This window comes from Oryctolagus cuniculus, chromosome 11, assembly GCF_051225735.1.
Source record: "Oryctolagus cuniculus isolate XC-2025 breed Fujian yellow rabbit chromosome 11, ASM5122573v1, whole genome shotgun sequence".
NCBI lineage: Eukaryota > Metazoa > Chordata > Mammalia > Lagomorpha > Leporidae > Oryctolagus > Oryctolagus cuniculus.
Window position 1 is genome coordinate 43420299 of NC_142877.1, and position 16730 is coordinate 43437028.

At 48.7% G+C, this 16730-nt stretch overlaps 1 protein-coding gene across 5 annotated transcripts in view; it reads left to right on the forward strand.

Moving 5' to 3' along the window:
* The window catches only part of DTD1 (D-aminoacyl-tRNA deacylase 1), a 171963-nt gene extending 155446 nt beyond the window's left edge, over positions 1-16517 (forward strand). For 2 of the 5 annotated variants that reach the window (XM_089308223.1, XM_002710949.6), the window contains 2 exons: positions 601-775; positions 15996-16517. In XM_089308223.1, the coding sequence (XP_089164349.1) occupies positions 601-753 (153 nt within the window). In that variant the 3' untranslated portion in view covers positions 754-775; positions 15996-16517. Of the gene's footprint in view, positions 1-600; positions 776-2525 lie in introns of all 5 variants that reach the window. The other 3 variants (XM_017341778.4, XM_008256344.5, XM_089308222.1) reach the window with 3 other exon arrangements.
* Positions 16518-16730: the final 213 nt, after the last annotated feature.

The following is a 16730-nucleotide window of genomic DNA, read 5'->3' on the forward strand; positions in this document are numbered from 1 at the left end:
ACCCAGGGGACAAGGTTCCGGTGGAGTCCAACGTCACCAGCAGGGAGCGCGCAGAGGTCCTAGTGCCCTGCAGCCATGGGTAACTGCTGTGCCGCCTGCCAGGAGCTCCCAGTACTTGATTTCCCAGCCTTCCCTCTTACCTTCAGCACAAGGTAGGGAGTTGGGAACACTTTTTAGAAACAGAAAGTGGGAAGATATCTTGGTGAGCAAAAGCTATGGAAAGAAGGCATAACAAGCCTAATGCCTGAGCACTCACAGAGCCCTCCCAGGCCTGGGGAAAGGGGCTGCGGCCTGGCCGCCCAGGCCAGGTGGGGAGAAGTTAGGGGTGGGAAGTCAAAGATGCCGGCACGAGCCACACGTCTGTTGTGACGCCTTAGGCGCCTGTCTGGTCACGTCTTGCATGGGACTCGGCATGAGGGAACCTTGGTGGTGTTGCCGGCGTCATGAGGGAACCTTGGTGGTGTGCCGGCGTCGCAGACAGAAGCTCCTGCGGTGGTTTGGCTCCTGCCATGGTTTGGCTGGGGTGCAATGGGGGTGTTGGACAGGACCACGTGTTCCTGTTTATAAAGTGTTGTTTTTTGGTTTGTCTGTCTGTTTCAGCTATCCAAGCTTGAAAAACAACAGCAGAGGAAAGAAAAGACCCGAGCCAAGGGACCCTCAGAGTCCAGCAAAGAAAGACCCGCACCCCGCAAGGAAGACCGCAGTGCCAGCAGCGGGGCCGAGGGTGACGTGTCCTCCGAGCGGGAGCCGTAGGTGTGGTGAGCAGAGGACCCAGGTAGACCTTCCTCGCCTGGGTGGCCATCATCCTCCCAAGTCTGGGGAGGGGGCAGAAGTCATCCTGTGAACATTCATTCTTAAATCTGCTGCCTGCCAGGGTGGAGAGAAAATTAGCAGATAGCATGGGATTTTCTTCACTGAGATGCGGGCAGGAGGTGGGACATTGGGGCGCCCCCAGACCGGGAGTGCTCTCCCAGCGAGGGTTCTGCGAGCACCGACGTCCTCAGCTGCTTGTGTCAGTGCACACTGGTGCTGCTGTGCTGAGCTTGTGCGGAGCACCCACAGACGCGTGGTCCCGCAGCTGCTGGGCATGCACGTGCCCACTGTCCTGCCCTCCCAGTTCTTGCTCCCTGCAGCCCCAGTGGTGGACACTGAGTTGTGCACTGGCCGCCTCTCCTTGAAATTCCCAGCATCAAGTTCTGCCACTGTTAGCTTCCCCCGCATGGCTCTGCCCAGTGACTTTTCCTAAATGGTGCTTTATTCTCGTCACCCCCATGCCCAGGAGTGTATTGGGTACATTGTCTCTGTCTGAAACTCAGAGCCTGTTTGCTCTGATTTAACCACCCACGGCCCTTTGCTTCCCTCCTCAGTGAACCTTGTGCTCTGGGAGCCTCCCGTTTGCTGAGCACTGGGCCAAACCCTGAGGGCGCAGATGTGAGGGGCCAGGACCTTCTTCTAGGCAGTTCACAAGTTCAGGGAGATGTGTGTAAATGTTCAAGCCACAGCGTGGTGCGTTGTGGCCATGATGTAAGTGAGGTGAGGGGTGGAGAGGACCCTGGAACCAGACCTCTAAGAATACACACCATTGGAGAACCAGACCTCTAAGGACACACACCATTGGGGAAATGAAAGGCAAGGGCAGGCAGGAGCTGCCTAGGCCAAGAGACGAGCAGGTGCAGACCTGTGGGGAGCAGGGCAGCATAGACCGATGGGTTTTGGAACAGGAACTGAAGACTGGCTGAAGGGTCGGGTGCCAGTGACAGGCAGCGGCCCCTCTGAAGTTAGATAAATGTGTGTGGGGGGGGGGGGATCTGCATTACAGAGTCTGCTGTGCAACTCTGAGGGACTTGGATTTCATCCTGGGCTGACGGGACCTCTGGAAGGTTTTAAGTGTGCCTGTGACATAATCAAGATTTGGAGTTTAAAGGGATCACTCCAGCAGCCTTGAGGAGTGAGGCTGGAAGCAGATAGGCCAAGGAGGAGGCCACTGCAGAAATACGGAGAAGACGTTACACTGGGGATAGAGGGGAAAGGGTGGGATTGACAGGCATGAAGGAAATTGAATCATTTCAACATAGTGACCCACTGCATGTGGGAGAAAGCACACCAGATGACTTGGGATCCTGATTTGAGGGACAGGTGAACACAAAATAGGCACCCATGGGGAGCCAAGGGTGGTGCCAGTGGTCTGTGAGTCTGCGGGTTTGGAGCTGAGGACCGAGGGCTGAGGGGCACATTTTGGAGGCTTCAGCTCATAGACTGTGGTTAGGACCCAGGCAGCACACAGGTTTGCTCAGGAGGCACCAAATTGCAAGAGGAAAATGTTTGTAAGGTGGTTTTCTGCCATTTCATTCCCTTCTTAAAGGGAGTGGGTATTGGGAGTCTACCTGTGAAATGGCCTCAAGGATACGCAGAGACTGATATGCAAGAGTACAAAAAGTGTGTGGCCTCATGAGTGGGATACCCACTGGGATACAGTGCCTGGATTGGAGTCTCAGCTCCACTCCTAATTACACTCCTAATTACAGCTTCCTGCTAATTCAGACCCTGGGAGGCAGCTCAAGTGCTTGGGCCCCTGCACCCACGTGGGAGACCCAGAAGAAGCTCCTGGCTTTGGCTTGGCCCAGCCCTGGCCATTCATGTGGAAGATCAATCCCCCCCGCCTTGTTTTCCTCTTTATAACTCTGCCTTTCAAATAAATAAAATAAATGTTTAAAAAAAAGAAAATAAATAAGTAAACTCTTTAAAAAGTAGAATATGGAATTAAAAAGATAGATTATGTTAAAGCAGAAAATTTTGAAATATGTACATGTGAGAAGTTGTTAAAAAGTTAATGGAAAAATGCACATCATGCAAAAACTGTACATGGGTTTCTTTTCTTTTTCTTTTCTTTTTTTTTTTTTTTTGCACCACAATAAACTTACTTTTTACTTCCATTTTTTCTGTGGAAGTGTTGACATCCCTAGTATTTGTAATACTTGGTTGCACTGGGCTGGCTCCCAGATGTCAGAAGAGAGTGCAGAAGGGGTGGCTTGTGGATTCATAGATAGTTTTGGGGAGACTGCATAATGCATCCTGCTGACCTCCTGACACCCCCATCACTTTTTCTTCCGGTGTAACCATGGGGAGATGCCAACACTGCAGGTACTGGGCCTGGCTTGCTGATCTCCACTCCCTGGAGCGTGGTGTGGGGGTCAGGGGGATGTCGCCGTGCTCCTCACTTCCCACAGCCCCCAGCCCCACCTTTCCCTGATCTTGATGCTCAGAGATAAAGCCATTGCATGTGCTCAGAAGGTTGCTGTGGGTGAGAGCGAGTCACGTGAAATGTGGCCTTGGCATCTAAATAGTGGTAAATGTTGAGAAGTCACACTGAGTTCTATGTGACCTTCATGTCATCAAACGTCCATTTTCACCCTCCAACCTTTCGTGCTGATCCGTTCCTGTCAGTGGGCAGTTTTATCATCACGAGATTGCTGTTACTTCTGATTTATAATCCAGCCAGAGAGCTTTAATCCGGGGACGTAGAAAGCATCACATCAAGACAGTGTACACAATGGGTCTTTTTCTTTTTTTAAGATCTATTTATTTATTTGAAAGACAGAGCAACAGAGAGGCAGAGGCAGAGAGAGGCCTCCCATTTGCTGGTTCACTCCCCAGATGGCTGCAACTGCCAGAGCTGTGCTGGTCTGAAGCCAGGAGCCAGGAGCCTCCTCTGAGTCTCCCAAGTGGGAGCAGGGGCCCAAGGACCTGGGCCATCCTCCACTGCCTTCCTAGGCCACAGCAGAGAGTTGGATCGGAAATGGAGCAGCCGGGACTCGAACCGGTTGCCCACATGGGATGTGGGCACTGCAGGCGGTGGCCTCACTCACTATGCCACAGTGCTAGCCCCAGCATGGGTCTTTTTTTTTTTTTTAATGATTTATTTATTTGAAAGAGTTACATGGAGAAAGAAGAAGAAGCAAAGAGAGAGAGAGGTCTTCCATCCACTGGTTCACTCCCCAGTTGGCTGCAACAGCTGGAGCTGCGCCAATCTGAAGCCAGGAGCCAGGACCTTCTTCTGGGTCTCCCATGTGGGTATAGGGGCCCACGGACTTGGGCCATCTTCTACTGCTTTTCCAGGCCATAGCGGAGAGCTGGATCAGAAGTGGAGCAACTGGGACTTGAACTGGTGCCCATATGGGATGCTGGTACTGCAGGCGGTTGCTTTACCCACGAAGCCAGAGCGCTGGCCCCAAGCAGTGGGTCTAAGTTGGCTTTTCTTTTGTTCTGATTGAACAGGTCAAGCAGTAATTCAGAAACTCATTGAGGCTTACCTGACTGTCAGTGCATCCTCCATGGTGCTTGTCCTCCGTGAAAGAATACAGCTCCCCTCCCTGAACCGTGCGATGCAGTCGTGATGGCAGACTGGGGGCCAGGCTGGCCTTGCCTCCTCAGTAGTTCCTTGCAGCTGCTTCTCTAGCTTCTGCGACCTTAGGGGGTGCACCCTGTAGTGAACGTCCCGCACCTGCCCCTGTGCTCTGAGCGAGGGCAGCAGGGCCGACGTTTAGAGGCCATGTTGTAACAGTGGCTATTCACTTGGTTCAGAAACAAGAACTAGACCAGACACTGCAGTTGTCACCCGTGGGCTGGGGGCAGCTGCCCAGGCTTCCTGCTTCTCTGCTCTCTCGGCCCCACATAGGCATGGCACTCTGTGTCTCCCTTTGTTGAAGAACCTTTCCCCAGTGGACTGGAACCTTAGCAACAAGTTTGAAGCAAACTGAAATTCCGTAGTCTGATGATGAGATCAGTGAATGAGAGGGAGGGTTGAAAGAACAAGTACCCGGAGCCAGCATCGTGGTGCAGCAGGTTAGGCACCTGTGCCAGCATACCATGTTAGAGTGCCAGTTTGACTCCTGGCTGCCCTGCTTCTGATCCGACTCCCTGCTAATGCACCTGGGAAGGCAGCAGAGGATGGTCCAAGCATGTGGCCTCCCATCCATGAGGGAGACTTGGATTTGGCCTGGCCTAGTCCCAGTTTTTGAAGCCATTTAGAGAGTGAACCAACAGATGGAAGATTTCTGTCTCTCTATGTCTCTCCCTCTCTCTGTCACTGTGCCTTTCAAATAGATAAAGATATAAATAAATAAGTATATGTATAAATACACATACACATGTATGTACTTATCTCCCAAACACAGCTTGTCACTTTAAATAACACATACACATGCACACACACACAGCAGATCCCAAAGTGCTTTGGAGCTCTGTTTTTTTTTTTTTTAATATTTATTTATTTATTTGAAAGATTTACATAGAGGAGAGGCAGAGAGAGAGAGGTCTTCCATCTGATGATTCACTCCTCACATGGCCACAATGGTCAGAGCTGCGCTGATCTGCAGCCAAGAGCCAGGAGCTTCTTCCAGGTGCAGGGACCCAAGGACTTGGGCCATCTTCTACTGCTTTCCCAGGCCATGGCAGAGAGCTGGATCAGAAGAGGAGCAGTGTCTCGAACCAGCACCCATATGGGATGCTGGCGCTTCAGGCCAGGGCATTAACCCACTGGGCCACAGTGCCAGCCTGGAGCTCTGTGTTTTCAAAACAACTTTTAAAAATTCTGATGCTATCCAGCTGATTCCTTTCTGGATTGTATTATGAACCCACTAATATATTTATGTCTTGCTTTTTCCTTTACTACTAATACCTGATCAGTACTTTGAAAATATTTATTTTACATTAATTGTTATATGTTTTGTCCTTAATTTTTAAATTTCATTTTATTTTTAACTGTCCCATAAAAAATTGTACATATTTATGGGGTGCCATGTGATTTTTTTTAAAGATTGTATTTTATTTGAGTGGAAGAGTTAGAGGGGGAGGGGTGAGACAGAGAGAGAAAGAGATCTTCCATCTGCTGGTTCACTCCCCAAATAGCAACAATGGCTGGAGCTGGATTGATCTGAAGCCGGGAGCCAGAAGCCATGTTTCACTGCTTTCCCAGGCACATTAGCTGGGAGCTGGGCTAGAAGAGAAGCAGCTGGGACTCGAACCTGCATTCATAAGGAATGTTGGCACCGCAGATGGTGGCTTTACCCGCTGCACCACGGCTCCAGCCTTGCCATGTGATGTTTTGATACAAGCATACACTGTGTAACATTTAAATCAGGGTAAACAAATCTATTTTTCTCAAAGACTTACCCTTTCTTTATGGTGGAAGCCTTCAAAATCCTTTCTCATTCAGTATGAAGCAACGGCTTGGATACTTGCTGCACAGTGCGCCATGGGAGTCAGTGGCCTTTGAGCGCTGGGCAGCCTGAGGGCGGTTTTGCTATTTCTTCGAGCAGGAAAAACGTGGGGACAGGTGACTTTGAGTGTCCCAGAGCACCCAGGGCACATAGGCACAGCAGGGAAACCGAGGCAGAAATAGAAGGGCGGGACCGTTTCTGTGGCACGCCTCCCGGGTTCCAGACGGGGAGTGCCTCGTGGGCGTGGAGGTGTCTGCTGCCGGCTTCTGCGAAGTCAGTGAAGTTTTTCAGACTCATAAGTGCCCTTATTTCCCTCTCAGGAAGTGCAGACAGGGCAGCAGCAAACCAAAGGGAAGGAGGGGTCGCTGTGGTTTCCTTTGCCTTTCCCCTGGTGTGCCCCTTCACTGCAGCCGTGGCATCTCAATGACCCGGGCAGGAGGGGCGTGGGGACAGGAAGTGGGGTGCAGCGGGAAAGTTGAGGATGGTGGGGAGGCAGGGGTGGACTGGGGCAAGCCAGAGCCCATGCTTTCTCACCTATTCTGACTCCTGCTCCAGCCAGAAGCTTCGGGGTGAGGGTCAGGTTCAGGGGACACTAGAAGCTGCAGGGGCCTGTGCTCGGGTCCCTAGTGGGAAATCTGGAGGGAGACTGCTGTGCGGGATGGTGCGAGGTCTCCACGGGGCTGCTGCAGTGGAGGGAGAAGAAGGGGCAGCAAGATGGGGCTCGGCACCAGGAGGCCCGACAGCGCCTCCAGCAACAGCCGGGGGTGCACAGCCGCTGGGAGGGCTGGGCTGGCCACGGAGCATGGGTAGAAGGAGCGTGGGGATCCTGCCCCCGAGACTGTGAGGCCATGCGTCACAGCCTCAGCTCTTCACTGCACTTGCAGACTCTGTCGGTCTCCTGAATGAGACATCTTTTCAGGGGTCTGCAGTGCTGGTGAGAGCCCAGGGGAGGCTGAAAAACCAAGCCTCAAGCGGCCCTGCCACCTTGCAGTGGTGGCACCCAGGCACAGGCACTGGGCCCAACCAGCACCCAGCCAGAGAGGGCCCTGAGGACCTAGCGTGCTGTTGACACAGATGAGACCCAGCTGCGTGTGCCGTTCAGTGCAGGGAAGCTCCTGAGTGGGTGCAGGCCGGCCCCTGACTACGCAGAAGCCACGTGTCCTCGTCTTGATCCTCGTAGTGCTGTCTGGGTTTTGGAGTAAGCACCCAGTGAAAGCCGTCACGCAGGTGTCCATCTATGGTGACCTACATTAGAGGCGACAGCAGTGGACCCTGGGGACCTGTGCCCATGCCCAGGCACGGATGAGGTCAGGGCACGGTGGGGTCCTCCTCAGCTTGCCTGCTGATTGTGCCTGACGCACCCACAGCCAGCCCTGGAGCAGGGAGGGGAGTAGTTACCCCCGCTCTGAGGCATTGGCCATGTGTTCAGATTTGAGGCCCTAAAGGGAGCCAAGGCTAAGTGACAGCCGGCACTTCGGGGATGCGTTGGGTTCTTGTTGCTCCTTCTGATGAAATGCGTCATCCCAGTGGACCACAAAATCACCTCCTCATACTCAGGTGTCCGGAAGAACTGAATCAAGTAATGACCTCAGGGGTGACCTTGGCGTTTGCTCTGCTGCATGGAAAAGCAGCGCCGCCCCCCCCCCCCCCCATGAAGGGAGCCGCAGTTTTCATTTGCTTTGCTTTAGACACAGCAAGAGCCCCCAGGAGCCTCGCAGGCCCTAGGGAAGCAGCTTTAAGTTTCCAAAGAGTAAGAGAGAAAGAAATGGCAGAAGAAAGGGGGATGAGGAGCCACAGGATCTCGGGCGCATCATTCTTTGAAGGCCAGCCACAGACCTTGATGGTTCACAGGGTATTCCCAGGGCGTCCACACTTCTCATCTTATCCCACGGATGTGAGATTGCTAAAATTAACTCGCGCTTTTGTCGCCTCTCTCGTCCTTCACACTCCCTCACCTTGCTGGGAGGCCACCAAGTTCCTCCCCCTCCCTGGCTGCTGCTGCAGGCGCCAGGTGGCCTCTTGGCCGAGGAATGTGGTTTCTGCTTTTGCTGGAAGGTTCCCTTCACGTAGCTGCTGGGGTCAGGGTGTGCGAGAACGTGCTTCTGACCGGCACCCCACAGTTCTGTCCGCACGTGCCTACACACCCTGGGAGCCAAACAAGGGAAGTGTTCTGGAAGTTGCCATCTATTTGCTTTTCCACTGGACCTCTGTCAGAATAGGAAGATGTGCCCTGGCTGATCGCACTGCTTCCTGATGAGCTGGAGCGGCTGAGTGTATGCGTGTCTGTGAGCATGACTTGTGTGTGCATGTGAGTGTGTGTGTATATGTATGTGTGTATGAGTGTGTACTCTGTGAGTGCATGTGTGTGTACTCTATATGAGTGTATATGAGTGTATACTTTATGTATGAGTGCATATGTATATACTCTGTGTATGTATGTGTATATGTGTGTACTCTGTATAAGTGTATGTGTATGTGTGTGTGAGTGTGTGTATGTACTCTATATGTCAGTGTGTGTATGTATGAGTATTCTGTGTATGAGTGCATGTGTGTATGTGTGTGTATACTCAGTGTGTATATGAGTGTGTATATATGTACACTGTGTATGTGTGTGTACTCAGTATGAGTGTATGTACTCTGTGTATGTGTGAGTATATGTGTGTGTATCTGTGTGTGAGTTTATATTCTATATGTGGGAGTGTATGTGTGTGTATGAGTGTATACTCAGTGTGTATGTGTGTGTGTATGTGTGAGTGCATGTGTGTGTATGAGTGTGTACTCTGTATGTATGTGTGAGTGTGTTTATGTGTGTATTTGTGTGAATGTTCTATTACAGGGTATTTGATACCTTTCCACTGTTTCTCTCCCTCTATAAGGTGGGTCTCCTTCACTCCTAGGTCTTTGCTTTCCTGTGTCATGTTTACATCACTTTTCCAAGTCCATGTGCTGGTAACTCATGGTATTACACTAGCTGTGTCTCTGAAGCGGTATTTTTATTTATTTTTAATTTAAAACAGTTGTCATTTTTCCTAGTGGTGGCCATAGAGTTTACAGTACACATATTTTTTTAAAGTTTTTTTAAATTATTTACTTGAAAGAGTTAGAGAAGGAGAGGCAGAGAGAGAGAGAGAGAGAGAGAGAGAGTCTTCCATCCACTGGTTTACTCCCCAGTTGGCCACAATGGCCGGAGCTGTGCTGATCTGAAACCAGGAGCCAGGAGCCAGGAGATTCTTCTGGGTCTCTCATGAGTGCAGGGGCTCAAGGACTTGGGTCATCTTCTACTGTTTTCCCAGGCCAAAGCAGAGAGCTGGATTGGAAGTGGAGCAACTGAGACTTGAACCAGCACCCATATGGGATGCCGGCACTGTGGCAAAGCAGGCGACTTTGCCTGCTATGCCACAGTGGTGGCTTTGCCCACTATGCCACAGCGCCACTCCCAACAGTATACATTTTTAACTTAGGTAAGTTCACCTTTTAGTAACGCTGTCCCAGCTCACCTGTAGCACAGGTGCCTTGCAGTAACCACGTATTTGCAGTTCCTCTCTCTCACCTGTGATTTGCTGTCAGTAGTGTTGCTTTCCATATGCTGTAGTCACCAAGTACGCAGTCACATTAGCACTTCAAATTACTTTTTTCAGGATGAATTAGCATTAAGAAAAAGGAAATATTTTATTTTACTTTCTTTTATTCTCTGGCATCAGCTCTTCCTTTCATTATTTGAATCAGAGTTTCTGACATATATTGCATTTCTTCTACAGCAGACATTTGAGAAGTCTTATTTTTCTTTTTCTTTATTTGAAAGATTTTAAGGGGAGGGAGTAAGTGAATGGGAGAGAGAGAGATGGACGAGAGAGAGAGAGAATGAATCTTCTTCCATTTGCTGGTTCACTCCCAAAATGGCCACAATGTCTGGGGTATGCCAGGCCAAAGCCAGGAGCCTAAAACTCTATCTGGGTCTCCCATGTCAGTGGCAGGGGCCCAAGTGCTTTGACCATCTTCCAGTGCTTTCCTGGGCACATTAGCAGGGAGCTGGACTAGAAGCAGAGCAGCCAGAACTCAAACTAAAGCCCTGATATGGGATGCCAGCATCACAGGAAGCAGCTTAGCTTGCTGTGCCACAATGCTGGCCGCTTTCTTTTGCTTTTGAAGAATAATTTCACTGGTATTTATGGATTGAGTTCCATACTCCTGGGTTCATCCTGGCCCAGCCCTGGCTGTTACAGGCATTTGGGGATGAATCTGTGGATGGAAGCTCTCTCTCTCTCAGCCTTTCAAAGAAAATGAAAATTAAAAAAAATTTTTTTAGATTGAATAAAAAAAGAATTCTAGGATGGTATTTTTTTTTTCAGTATTTAAATATTGCCTTCCAGTCTTTTGTTGCTTGCACAGTTTCTGCTGAGAGGTCTTCTGTAATTCTTATCCTTGCTTCTTTGAGGTAAGTTGGATTTTTCCCAACCCACCTCCCTGTCATTTTCTCTTTGGTTTTCTGTAGTTTGAATAAGATATTCCTGGATGTCCTCTGAGCTTCCTAGATTTGTGATTTTGTGTGTTTTGTTGAATTTGGAAAGTTCTTGGCCATTACAACCTCAAATATTTGTTTTCTCCTTCTTCTTCTTCTTCAGTATTCCAATCATGTGTATCTTATACCCTGTGCAGTTGCCCTAGGGTTTTGCATAGTCTGTTCCTTGCCTCGTCCTTTTTCTCTTTGCATTTTGTTTGGAACGTTTCTGCTGACCTGTCTTCCAAGCCCACCAATCCGCTGCCTTGGCTGAGTCCGGTTTATGGATGAGCCCATCAAGGGGGTCCTTAGTTTCTGTTACAGTGTTTTTGATTTCTGTTATTCATTTTGTTTCCTGCTCAGAGTTTCCGTCTTCCTGCTCAAATCACCTATCTGTTCTTGCAAACACCCTTTTCCGTTGGAGCCCTTAACATATTAATCCTAGTGTTTTAAATTCCCAGTCTGATAATTCCAGCATCTGTGCCATATCTGAGTCTCATTCCAGTGACCACTTTGGAATCCATAGTCGTAAATGTTTCACTTCATTTGGGACATTTTAAGTAGGACCTCTTCAGGTGTTTTTTCTGCTCCCTCCTCTCTTCACCTGGAGGAAGTCATTGCTTGCAGACCTGCAGAGGCTCCTGGTACTGTCTGAGCTGGCCTTCCTCCTCCTCTGAGCAGAGAAGGCACATCGAGTCCCTTTCTTTACCAGCAGGAGGGCTGGATTCTCTCCACCTGCAGCAGTAGCCTCATTTATGAGAAAATGAGGTGACAAGAAGCTGGTTGTGATTAGCGATTCTGTGTATTGTTGAGTCCAGAGCTAAGCTTACTAAAAACCCAGAGTGTGCCACTTAAAATGGTAGCTATTAAGTACCTGTGCATATTTAAATGTAAATTAACTAAAAACAAAATTTAATATTGAGTTCTTCAGTCACAGGAGCCACATTTCAAGTGCTCAGGAGCCACACCTGGCTAGTGGCTGCTGCCTCGAATGGACAGTGCCAGTACAGCAGGTTTCTGTCTTTGCACTAACCTAGAGGGATCAGGTTATGACTTTTTTTCAGACCGCTGTCTGAACCACTTTAAGTTCTCTAAGACTGACGGTGTTGAATACATAGAGATTTGTGTGAGAAACACACAGGGCAAGGACTGAAGTCAGAAAATAAAAACCAAAGGCTGTCGGAGATTGTTCCTTCCACCTTCCGGTACCATCAGGGTCTTGTTAATTGCACCGCACCAAGCTTTCCACTGTTAATTAGGAAATGGAATCACCCCTGTCATCAGTTAATCAGGAGCATCAGCACCCAGCAAAGAGAGAGTCTGCTTTAACACTCAGCAGGGGCTCCCGGGGTCTCCAACAGTGCCGGCAGACCAGTGTGCACCCTTCTTTGATAACATAGACTTCCCAGTGATGCTCATGTTTTTTTTTGTATAGAACAGCCCTAATTTTCTAGGTAAATGAATTCTGATGAGATTCCCAGCTGAGATCTGAAATAAATAAAAGCTTGGTTCTTTTGACAGCGATTTTGAGGGCAAACCTGTGGTGTCTGTCCTAAGTCTTATATTTTGTGATTACTTGACTGGCCTGAAGCCTGAGACTCAGTGTTTAAACAGACTATGGAGGGATTCCTTGCTTCTGGTCCCCATTGTCCCTGACACTTGAAAGCAGTAAGGGAGAACCACGCCTACAGCTGAGCGAGCTGGCAGTCCCCCTAGTTTCCGTCTTAAGGCTGAGATGTTGTGACACTACTGGAGGCAGGTGCATCCAGCCTGCAGGTCCCATGTGCCTTCAGGCAGCATTTGGAGTAGACCCCATCCTCTTGGCAGCTCTCAGCAGGTGTCACATTACCCTTTATCCAGGGTTTCTAAACTCTAGGCCTCAGTGGTTCACTGTTTTCTAGAGAATCAGTATTTATCAGCTTCAACACTACTTCTGCCCAGGGTTGCTTCTCCTCCTCCTCCTTCTGGAAGAAAGTTTATTTCCACTTACAGTTTTGGAGGTTCGCAGTCCAAGATCAAGTGGTGGTTCAGGCATCTGGGGAAGCTGTAGGATGCTGGAGAGCTGATCATGATCACATGGTGAACCAAGAACTAGAGAGACACAGGGGGATCACAGCCTTCCTGCCCTGCACTTCCACTTTTTTTTTTTTTTTTTTTTTTGACAGGCAGAGTGGATAGTGAGAGAGAGAGAGACAGAGAGACAGGTCTTCCTTTTGCCGTTGGTTCACCCTCCAATGGCAGCCACGGCTGCGTGCTGTGGTCAGCGCACTGCGCTGATCCGAAGGCAGGAGCAAGGTGCTTCTCCTGGTCTCCCATGGGGTGCAGGGCCCAAGCACTTGGGCCATCCTCCACTGCACTCCCTGGCTACAGCAGAGAGCTGGCTTGGAAGAGGGGCAACTGGGACAGAATCCGGCACCCCGACCGGGACTAGAACCTGGTGTGCCGGCGCCGCTAGGTGGAGGATTAGCCTATTGAGCCGTGGCGCCGGCCAAGCACTTCCACTTCTGATCTGGCAAATGGACTTTGCAGACAGCTAGCCCACTCCCACCTCCCTCTTCTTGCTTTCAGCTCTGTGAGCTCCCAGATATTTCAGCTACTCCTAGCCAGATCAGCAACTTGGATGCTAGGTGTTTTTGTTTGTTTGTTTGTTTATGGCTTAATAATTATGTTCAAAAAAATGAGAAGGAACATTTTAAACAAGTGAGATTATAAGTAGCATCTGTTAACTGCTCGGTAGATCATGGTGGGCAGTAGCTTTTAGCTGGAATTTGGTCTACTCCTGGGGTGCATTTGGGAGCTAATCACTCATGATCTAATGTCAGTGCAATGCTTAGACCTCTTAGGACTCCCAGAGGTAGCACAGTTAATTCTGAAGTCATACTTAGTTGTAAGCTCTTTTATCAAGTCCCTGCGCCTGAGTTTACCTACAGCCTCTGAGCATGCCTGGGCTGCAACTTCCTGGGCTCCTGTCCAATTCTCTGTTTCCCCAGTAGGGAACTGGGTTTGCTAAACTGACTTTCTTTCATTCAATTGCTCCTTCTCCTTCTCTTTCTCCTTCTCCTTCTTCTTCCTCTCCTTCCTCTTCCTCCTCTTCTTCTTCCTCTTCCTCTTCCTAATCTTCTTCTTCTTCCTCCTCTTCTTCCTTTTCTTCTTCTTTGTTACAGATACAGAGAGGGAGAAGCAAAGAGAGAGGTCTTCCATCCAGTGGTTAACTCCCTAGATGGCCACAGCAGCTGGAGCTGGGCCAGTCTGAAGCCAAGAGCCAGGAGCTTCTTCTGGGTGTCCCACGTGGGTGCAAGGGCCCAAGGACTTGGGCCATCTTCCATTACTTCTCCAGGCCATAGCAGAGAGCTGAATTGGAAGTGGAGCAGCCAGAACTTGAACCAGAGCCCATACGGGATGCCAGCACCACAGGCAGATGCTTAGCCTACTATGCCACAGCACAAGCCCCTCAATTTCTTCTGAAAACCATTTTTAATTACAAAATTAACACAGAAAATATCATTCTAAGATAGCCATCTTTGACATAATGCTTTTGGAATGTTTCTCCTAAACAGGTAATTTTTATATTCCTCTAATTTGACAGAGCTGAAGATCTACTTTACATAAAATGTCACTTGCTTTTATCATTTAACAGAATATCATAACACATTTCTAGGCCACTTATTCTTCTATAGCAAACTTCATAATTTCTTTCTGCACATCATTTGGAGCATAAGCATGTTATTCCAAAGCAATTAAGAATGTAGAATATTTAATTGAAGTAAATATAAAGGATAAATACATTCAACCAGGATCTGAAAGCTCATCTTAAGTTTAAAAACAAAGGTTCTGGGGCCAGCATTCTAGCACAGCCTGTTAAGATCCTGCTTGTAACACCAGCATCCCATGTGAGCACCAATTAGAGTTCTGGCTGCTCCACTTCCAATCCAGCCCCTGCTAATGCTCCTGGGAAAGCAGCAGAAGATGGCCCAAGTGCTTTGTCCTTTACCACCCATGTTGGAGACCCAGATGGAGTCCAGGCTTTTGCTTTCAGCCTGACCCAGCTGTGGTCCTCGTAGCCATTTGGGGAGTGAACCAGTGGATGGAAGTTGTGTGTGTGTGTCTCTCTCTCCTCCCTATAATGGCCTTTCAAATAAATAATATATCTTTTTACCCAGAGCGCTTTCACAGAAGTGACACCGCCATGGCTCCCCTGCTGTCGGCAGTGTCTTCCATTTTCATGGAAACTTGGCCAGTTAGAAGTTAGACCCAAGGGGAAGGAGCTGTTCTGATAAGCTCGGGATTTAGTTCAACTCTTGGATGGCAGATGCCTCCTCACCAGTCTTGGCACTGTCAGCTGGTTTCTGTGTTGTAGCCTCAGAATTACATAGGGAAACCTGAGGCACCTGGGCAGTTTCTACCAGAGAACCAGCCGTCCTTGGGTAGCATTGACAGTATCCCAAGAGCAAGTGTTCAGTCTTCTATGGGCTTTCCTTAACTCCACCCCCCAACCCCCCCACCCCCCTGGTAAGAGGATTTGGCCAGGAGACTTTTATGTTTATTTTTAAGGCATTTGTCCATTGCATCTGTATTGTCTAATGTGTGAGCATTAGCTATTTGTGATATATTCTTTTTTATCTTTTTAATGTCTGATGTTCCCTCTTTGATTCCTGATGCCGCTAACTTTATGCCTTCTCTGTTTTTTCTTGGTAAGTCTGGCAAAATGTTTTTCATTTATTTTCTCTCTCCTTTTTCCATTTCAAGTTTCTACTCTATTCTTTTGCTTCTGCTTGTTTTGGATTTACTTTGCTTTTATTCTTTTAGTTTCTTAGGGTGGAAACTCTGATTATTGATTTGACAGTTTTTTCTGCTTTTCTAACTTAATGCTATGAATTTCTCTCTAAGCACTCACTGTCTTATATGAGTATCACAGAGGTTAATATGGTGTACTTTCATTTTTGTTTGCTTCAAAATATTTTTTAATTTGTTTTGTGACTTCTCACTGACGCAAAAGCCTTTTAGAAGTGTGTTCAGATCTTTGGCTTAGTGTCTTTGAGACGTAAGAATGGAGTTATAACAGACTAGACACCCTTTGATGAGAAGGTGATTTGGGCTTACGCATGGTAAGATGGCAGTTTTTCCACAGTGATGTAAAACGCTGTCATCCCAGGACTGTTGTATGAGCTTGAAGGGACACCCTGAGCTGTTTTGTTGTGCTGAATGCCTGTGTCTGTAGAATTTGAGGGCGCATTTTGGCAGTCCTTCTTAGTAATGTGTCTTCTCTTTACTGTTTTCAGTGCATGGTCATTGGGCAAAAGTCATTCCTGAAAAATTCAAGATGCTAAGCCCTACACTGCTTTAAGAATTTGGAACTGAATCGTGAAAAAGGAAACAGAAATAAGAAATTGGGACCCTGGACATCCCTGCAGAAGACACCCAAGGACCCGTTGCCATCTTTTGTTGCTGCCATGTGGGCGAGGCCATGGTTGCTGCTCTGGTGGAGTAGTGGGCGTGGTGGAAGGGCCATGCCTGTGCCATCCCCACAGGAAGGCTCAGTTGGCTCCTGCCATGCCTTGGCTTGCTTTTGGAACAGGCTGGCCACCTTCTGTCACCCAGTCCACTGTGGTGTATTCCACGTGCGTGTCACGGGTCTCCAACACCTCCACGCTGTCCGTGCTCTTTCCCACACCAGCTCGTAACCAGGGCCTGTGTCACGGTGTCAGGAAAGCAACCGTCACTGATGATGTATCCTGGGAGACCTTCGCATCTTGTAAACTTTCTCTTTTCTAAAAATAAATAATAAAACCCACGTCTCAAAAGCAGCACTTTATTATCAAATGAATCCTGCTGTGTTTCTGCTTAATGATGTTGTGGATAGAAATGCAACACGTCGGCCCCTCCCTAGATGTATATACACTGCTTTTTGGGGGGCTGTCCTGGGAGGCCCACTCGACCTCTGATTGCGTGCTGAGAGCCTGTATGTGGTAACTTACAGCTCACGGCATTTGACTTGGAGGTGAAGTAGGCGGCCA